General features: G+C 33.0%; 3 protein-coding genes across 3 annotated transcripts; 1 reads left to right on the top strand and 2 right to left on the bottom strand.

Annotated features, from left to right (window-relative positions):
* Positions 1 to 111: 111 nt before the first annotated feature.
* CBG24896 lies at positions 112 to 2356 on the top strand (the record flags this gene model as incomplete). The annotated part of the gene is made up of 2 exons (XM_002648528.1): positions 112 to 415; positions 576 to 2356. Coding segments are annotated over 2 exons (2085 nt in total), but the record flags the coding sequence as incomplete, so codon positions are not given.
* Positions 2357 to 2432: 76 nt separating this feature from the next.
* On the bottom strand, positions 2433 to 4168 carry CBG24895 (the record flags this gene model as incomplete). The annotated part of the gene is made up of 6 exons (XM_002648527.2): positions 2433 to 2711; positions 2753 to 2881; positions 2929 to 3329; positions 3377 to 3589; positions 3634 to 3769; positions 3905 to 4168. 6 exons carry the CDS (start codon positions 4166 to 4168, stop codon positions 2433 to 2435), a joined length of 1422 nt encoding a protein of 473 aa, XP_002648573.2.
* A 2055-nt stretch (positions 4169 to 6223) lies between these two features.
* CBG26759 lies at positions 6224 to 7353 on the bottom strand (the record flags this gene model as incomplete). Its single annotated transcript, XM_045240866.1, has 3 exons — positions 6224 to 6310; positions 6360 to 6523; positions 7176 to 7353. 3 exons carry the CDS (start codon positions 7351 to 7353, stop codon positions 6224 to 6226), a joined length of 429 nt encoding a protein of 142 aa, XP_045100755.1.
* Between the last annotated feature and the right edge of the window lie 848 nt (positions 7354 to 8201).

Here is an 8201-nt window from a genome sequence, read left to right as displayed (position 1 = left end):
TCTCAGAATCTCAGAGATCTCAGAATCTCAGAATCTCAGAATCTCAGAATCTCAGAGTCTCAGAATTTTAGAATCTCAGAATTTCAGAATTTTAGAATCTCAGAGTTTCAGAGTCTTAGAACCTTAGAATCTCAGAATCTTAGAATCTCAGAGTCTCAGAATCTCAGAATCTCAGAATCTCAGAATCTCAGAATCTCAGAATCTCAGAATCTCAGAATCTCAGAGTCTCAGAGTCTCAGAATCTCAGAGTCTCAGAGTCTCAGAATCTCAGAGTCTCAGAGTCTCAGAATCTCAGAGTCTCAGAGTCTCAGAATCTCAGAATCTCAGAATCTCAGAATCTCAGAATCTCAGAATCTCAGAAACGTCAGAGTCTCAGAATCTCAGTATCTCAGAATCTCAGAAGCTCAGAATCTCAGTATCTCAGAGTCTTAGAATCTCAGAATCTCAGAATCTCAGAATCTTAGAATCTCAGAATCTCAGAATCTCAGAATCTTAGAATCTTATAGTTAGAATCTCAGAATCTCAGAGTCTCAGAATCTCAGAATCTCAGAATCTCAGAATCGCAGCTTTTTAAGATTTTAGAATCTGCAGAATCTCAGAATCTCAGAATCTCAGAATCTCAGAATCTCAGAATCTCAGAATCTCAGAATCTCAGAGTCTCAGAGACTCAGAATCTCAGAATCTCAGAGTCTTAGAGTCTCAGAATCTGAATCCCAGAACCTCAGAATTGTACGATCTCAGAAGCGCAGCTTTTTTAAATTTTAGAATCTCAGAGTCTCAGAATCTCAGAATCTCAGAATCTCAGAATCTCAAAATCTCAGAATCTCAGAAACTCAGAATCTCAGAATCTCAGAATCTCAGAATCTCAGAATCTCAGAATCTCAGAATCTCGAAATCTCAGAATCTCAGAATCTCGGAATCTCAGAATCTCAAAATCTCAGAATCTCAGAATCTCGAATCTCAGAATTTCAAAATCTCAGAATTTCAGAATCTCAGAATCTCAGAAACTCAGAATCTCAGAATCTCAAAATCTCAGAATCTCAGAAACTCAGAATCTCAGAATCTCAGAATCTCAGAATCTCAGAATCTCAGAATCTCAGAATCTCAGAATCTCAGAATCTCAGAATCTCAGAATCTCAGAATCTCAGAATCTCAGAATCTCAGAATCTCAGAATCTCAGAATCTCAGAATCTCAGAATCTCAGAATCTCAGAATCTCAGAATCTCAGAATCTCAGAATCTCAGAATCTCAGAATCTCAGAATCTCGAAATCTCAGAATCTCAGAATCTCAAAATCTCAGAATCTCAGAATCTCAGAATCTCGGAATCTCAGAATCTCAGAATCTCAGAATCTCGGAATCTCAGAATCTCAAAATCTCAAAATCTCAGAATCTCAGAATCTCGGAATCTCAGAATTTCAAAATCTCAGAATTTCAAAATCTCAGAATTTCAGAATCTCAGAATCTCAGAATCTCAAAATCTCAGAATCTCAGAAACTCAGAATCTCAGAATCTCAGAATCTCAGAATCTCAGAATCTCAGAATCTCAGAATCTCGAAATCTCAGAATCTCAGAATCTCGGAATCTCAGAATCTCAAAATCTCAGAATCTCAGAATCTCGGAATCTCAGAATTTCAAAATCTCAGAATTTCAGAATCTCACAATCTCAGAAACTCAGAATCTCAGAATCTCAAAATCTCAGAATCTCAGAAACTCAGAATCTCAGAATCTCAGAATCTCAGAATCTCAGAATCTCAGAATCTCGAAATCTCAGAATCTCAGAATCTCAAAATCTCAGAATCTCAGAATCTCAGAATCTCGGAATCTCAGAATCTCAGAATCTCAGAATCTCGGAATCTCAGAATCTCAAAATCTCAAAATCTCAGAATCTCAGAATCTCGGAATCTCAGAATTTCAAAATCTCAGAATTTCAGAATCTCAGAATCTCAGAAACTCAGAATCTCAGAATCTCAAAATCTCAGAATCTCAGAATCTCAGAAACTCAGAATCTCAGAATCTCAGAATCTCAGAATCTCAGAATCTCAGAATCTCAGAATCTCAGAATCTCGAAATCTCAGAATCTCAGAATCTCAAAATCTCAGAATCTCAGAAACTCAGAATCTCAGAATCTCAGAATCTCAGAATCTCAGAATCTCAGAATCTCGAAATCTCAGAATCTCAGAATCTCGGAATCTCAGAATCTCAAAATCTCAGAATCTCAGAATCTCAGAATCTCAGAATCTCAGAATCTCGAAATCTCAGAATCTCAGAATCTCGGAATCTCAGAATCTCAAAATCTCAGAATTTCAGAATCTCGGAATCTCAGAATTTCAGAACATTAGAATTTTAGAATTTTAGAATTTTAGAATTTTAGAAGCTCAAAATTTCAGAATTTTAGAAGCTCAAAATTTCAGAATTTTAGAAGCTCAAAATTTCAGAATTTCCTAATTTCAATAAAAAATACCTTTGTGAGTTCCTTATCCAAATCATCATCCTCTCTTGAAAATGCAATTTTCTTCTCCATATTTTTCAATTCATCCAAAATTTCATTTTTTGATTCTTCCGGAATCTTCGTCGAGTTTTTAATAATTTCCACATAGGATTCTCTGACGTCATCGAAAATTTCGGAGACAATTTTCAAATTTTCATTCTTATCATCATAATTCTTGGAAAGTATCTTAACGGCGGTTTGAGGGAAATAATGGATAGCACTCTGGAAGAAATTTTGGTGTTTTTTAACTTCAAAATACTCACTTTCCCACAATCCATAGTTTTTGAACTTCTGAAATCCGACGGAATTTCTTTGACAGCTTCTTGAATGATTTTCAAAATCAAGAAATTTGCTAAAGTGCGATTGGGAGTTGTCTCTAGGATTTTTTCGAGCTGAAAATTGTAGAAATTCTAGATATTATTAGTTTGGAAAGTCTCACATTTTCATCTTTCCCGAAAAATAGTTCCGAACTGCCAACTCTAATGTTCCCTTTCATTTTTTCTTCAATTTTTTCATCTTGATGCGCTAAATTCTTAATGATCCTATTGAAATCAATACTTGGAATATGGGAAGTTAAGGATTCAAATTTTTCGAAATTTGAATTTTCGTTCTTCAAATTCTGAATTTTCTTGAAAATCGCTTCAACATCTTTCAGATCCTGATTCAGAGATTCTGAAGAAATCTCATTCGAATTCAGAATTCCTTCCAGAATCTTCTTATTCCATCTTAAACTTCCTGGAGCCACCAGATTCAAAATTTTATTGGATTTTGAATCTATTTCGAATTTGAAAAGCCCAAAATCTTGAATTAAATTCAATTCGGCCATCTTTGATAGCATTTCTGGAAGGTTTCAATTTTTGAAAAACATTTTAATTGAATTTTTTCACCATTCAAATCAAACGTGGACTCATCCCAATTTTTCTCAGCACTCGGCCAGGTACCAATTTTTTGAATATCTGCATATAATTCTTGGTACCATAGTTTTTGAGTTTCTTTAAAAGTTTCCAGATTTTTCTCGGAATCTTCTTGGCATTTTTTGTAGTAGCGTTGCATGATATTTTCAGATTTGGAATCTTTTGCGTCGCTTTTGTTCAGGAAATCTGAATTTTTTGTTGCTTCTCGGATTATACAGAAAATCAGTTACCTGAAATTTTTTGAACAGTTTGTTCGTCGTTTTCAATAGATTTCAAACTCTTGGATTCTGAATCTTTTGGGTATTTTCCGCATACAAATTTATGGAAATCTTCACAAGGATCAATGTTTGGATCTTTCCAGTTTAGCTGAAATTTGAAATTTTTTGGAATTTTAGAATTCTAGAATTTCGGAATCTCAGAATCTTAGAATTTTCGATCTCCATCTTCAGCGTTTTTCAATTTCAGAACTTCTAAAATTCCAAAACTTTGATTCTAACTTACCAGTTGATAAGATAACGTAATACATTCCGGAGAATCACATATTTTTCTTGGCTTCTTCTTATTTCCAGATTCTTCGGATTCTTTCAGTTTTTCAACAGTTTCAATTGAAACTTTAATTGTTGAAATCGCAGTTGCAACTTCAGTTTTTGCCTGTTTTTTCTTCAAATCTGTTAAATAAGCGGCGACGAAAATGGCAATTAGGGAAAATGAGATCACAATTGCAAGACCAGTGAGTGGATTCGATAGTGTATTTTTTATTGACATTGTTGGTTCTGAAAAAAAATGTTTGAGTTTTCTGAAAACATTAGGAAAGAAAAAAATTAGTTATAAAAATCATAAAATCAATTTCGAAATGTGAAAATTAATAATGTTTCAATTTGAAAATTTTCAGAGTTTTTTTTTGATATTGAGAATTTTCGAGTTCTAGAATTTTAGGAAATTCAGAATGTCAGAATTTCAGACAAACAGAATTTCTGCAAATTTTTGGATTTTCAGGTTTTCCGGGTTTTCTGAAATTTCGGGCTCTCAGAATTTTCCGATATTCAGAAATTTTGGATTTCTGGATTTTTAGGATGTTCTGAGTTTTCAGAGAGTTTTCAGAACCCGGCCCGGCGGGCCTGTCATTCGACAAGTTTTGAAAATTTCAAAAAACACATAAGGGGGGACGCTTATGTGATTTTTTTCAATCAAAAATTTTTTTCGAGTTTTTTAAAAATATTTTTTGATCAAACAGACAAACAATCCAAAAAGCACAAAAAATATATAGTAAATTGTATTGAGGGGGATCAAAATTCGATTCAAAATGACAAAAATTTTAGCAACCGGGCCTTCCGGGCCTTGAAATTTTCCTCAGGCCCGGCCCGGAATTTTACAAGTATGGAATTTTGGGATTTTCACAATTTTCGAAACTTTCTGAAATTGAGATGTTGAAATTATGAGATTCTGAGATTCTGAAACTCTGAGACTTTGCAGAATTTCAGTGTTTCAGGATTTTAAAATTTTAGAATCTCGAGAGAGATCACAAACATTCAGAATCTCGAAATCTCAGGATCATAGAATTCCAGAAATTTAGGATCTCAGAATCCGAGAATCTCAAAGTCTCAGGATCTTAGAATTTCAGAGTTTCGAAATCTCTGAATTTCAAAATTTCAGAACCTCGGAATCTCTCAATTTCAGAATCTCAAAAATTGAGAATCTCGGAACTTCAAAAATTCAAAAATTGAGAACCTCACGATTTCAGGATTTTAAAATTCAAGAATTTAAGAATTTCAGAATTCTAGAAAACCCAAAAGTTAAAAAAGCTAGACAAGACTTTCGTCAAGAAATCGAAAATCAAAAACGTAATAACTACAGAAACAGAAGAAAATAGAGGAAGAGATACAAAAAAAACTTTTGATGGTATGAACCTAAATGCATGATGTCATCTTCTGTCCACTCTCTCGACCACCACGTGTTTTTCTTCTCCTTCTTTCTTTCTTACCGGTACGAATTCTTCCCCTTCGTCTTCTTCTTCTTCTTCTTCTTTTTATGATACACCTGTCTCTCTTTTCTCCACCTGTAAACAATCCATTTTGCAAAGCCACAGGTGAGAAGATAAGAGAAAAAGAAAGAAAAGGAGAGATCCTTTCCATTTGACACTATATTCTCTTTTTTCTGATAAAAAAGTGTGAAGAAGTTAATTTATTTCTGAAGACATTCAGTTTTTAGTCTTATTGCGTTTTGGTTTGTGTGTGAGGGCAAAATGACCAGTGTAGTTTGGTCTATGACTTCCTAAAATAGACTGAAATAGATAAATCAGAGAAGTGCGATCTTATAATTTACCAGAGTTTTTAAAAATTTAATGGATTGTTCAAATTTTCAAAATTTTCCAAATCTTCAATTGATGGAAATAAGAATTGGAATTTGCTAAAACACTATCAAAAAACGAGGAGGCATGAATATTCAGGATTTCATAAACTTCAGGAGATTTGAAGAACTTGAAACTCTTGTAAACTTATAATCTGAAATTGAGATGCGGAAATTCTGAGATTATCAGATTCTGAAATTCAGAATTTCAGGACTTCAGAATTTCCGAATCTCGGAATCTTTGATTCTTAGAATTTCGAAATTTCAGAACCTCAAAATTTCCGTATCTGCGACTTCCAGAACTTCAGAATTTAAGAGATTCAGCACCTGCGAATCTCAGAATATGGAAATTTCAGAGCCTCGGAATCTTAGAATTTCCAATTTTTGGTGATTTTCTGAATTCCTGAATTTCTGAATTTCAAAATCCCAGAATTATTAAATCTAAAAAAATCATGCAACAAACATTTATTCAATTCAAATTTTAGGGGAAGGAGTTGTTCGATCCAAAGGACCCGACATTAATCTCATCCAAATTTGCCAATCGGTTGTGCTTTTCGCGCTCTGAAATAATAACAAAACTACAGTAATCCTTCCAAATTCCTAAACTCACTCTTTGCAAAAATACTGCATATTGCCGTCTTTCTTTTGTGAGCAGATTCACCGTATTCAAATATCCCTCGATTAGATTTTTCCGGATAGTACTCCTGAATTCGAGAGTTTTGACATGGAACTCGACGTTTTTATACTCCTCAATCACTCCGGTCACGTTTTCCGCTGAAAATTGAGACTTTTGAGCATAAAAAATTGAGGTTGAAAAAAATAAGAAACTTCCCAAATGAGATAAATCGCTTCTCTGAACCCAGTGCTATGTATTTTATTGTTTTGGGCATTTGATTGGTTTCTTTTTCAGAATCTCAGAATTTCAGAATTTCAGTATTTCAGAATTTAGAAATTCAGAATCTCAGAATCTCAGAATTTCAGAATTTCAGAATTTCAGAATTTCAGAATTTCAGAATTTCAGAATTTCAGAATTTCAGAATTTCAGAATTTCAGAATTTCAGAATTTCAGAATTTCAGAATTTCAGAATTTCTGAATTTCAGAATCTCAGAATCTCAGAATTTCAGAATCTCAGAATTTCAGAATTTCAGAATCTCAGAATTTCAGAATCTCAGAATATTAGAACCTAAGAATCTCATAATCTCTGAATTTCAAAATCTCAAAATGTCAGAATTTTTAGGCTTTTCAGAATTTCAGAATGTTAGATTTTCAGAATCTCAGAATTAAAAGAAACAATATAACTCGAAAAAAAAATTATTTCTAACTTTTCGGGTTGCATTTTTAGAAATCCAAGATTTTCAGATTAAACTAGACCTAATGAATTTAAAAATTCTATTTTTTCTGATTCTTCCTTTTTTGATAACCTACCCCCTTTGAAATTAAACAAACGAACAATCTGTGGATAATTATTCTCCTTAATTGCCACTTTCAGCCAGAAGAGTTGTCTTTCAATAATCCACATCGTCATTTTCCTATATTCTTCATTTTGAGCATTGGCGATTGAAAAAGCGACAATAAATAGGAGGAGAAGAAACCAGGGACGCATCTTTTGGGAAGAATGGGAAAAAAGGGAAAAAAGGGCAGCTTTTTATAGTTTCGCATATCAATAAATTTATGGGAAGCAAAAACTGAAAGAGAATGGGAAAAATCAGAAAAAAAATGGAGACCCTGTGTGAAAACTGAGAAAAAGAAAGAGAACAAAGAATTGAAATTTCGAAAAATTCGAAAAAGAGAATACATTTTTGGATTTTGAAGGAGGTTTATAAAATAAAATGAAAAATGGAATGTGATTCTGAAATCCTGAGATTTTGTTTTCTTTTCGTTTCTCCGGAATTTTCAGAATTTTCGAAATTTCGAATTTTCGGAATTTCTGAGTTTTCGGTAATTTCAGAACTTGAATTCCTATAACTTTTGAGCTNTGAGAAATTCCAATTTTTCGGAAATATTGAATTTACTGAACTTTCGAGCTTTCAGAGTTTTCGGAAAATTCCAACATTTTGAAATAATCAACCTACAGTAATCCTTCGAAACTACAAAAAATATCATAAAACTACAGCTATCCTTAAAAACTACAGTAATTTTCGGAATTTCCGGAATTTCCGGAACCAAGAAATTGAAGTTTCGGTTTTGAAGATTCGGATATTCAGAAATTCAGAAATTCAGAAATTCAGAAATTCAGAAATTCAGAAATTCAGAAATTCAGAAATTCAGAAATTCAGAAATTCAGAAATTCTGAGATTCTGAAATTCTGAGATTCTGAATTTCTAAAATTCTGAAATTCTGAGATTTGAAATTCTGAGATTCTGAAATTCTGAGATTCTGAATTTCTAAAATTCTGAAATTCTGAAATTCTGAATTTCTGAATTTCTGAATTTCTGAATTTCTGAGAATTCC

This window comes from Caenorhabditis briggsae (assembly GCF_000004555.2).
Source record: "Caenorhabditis briggsae AF16 supercontig from assembly CB4, cb25.NA_254, whole genome shotgun sequence".
Taxonomy (NCBI): domain Eukaryota; kingdom Metazoa; phylum Nematoda; class Chromadorea; order Rhabditida; family Rhabditidae; genus Caenorhabditis; species Caenorhabditis briggsae.
The sequence above is the reverse complement of the archived record's forward strand: the minus strand, read 5'-3'. Positions and strand labels throughout refer to the sequence as shown.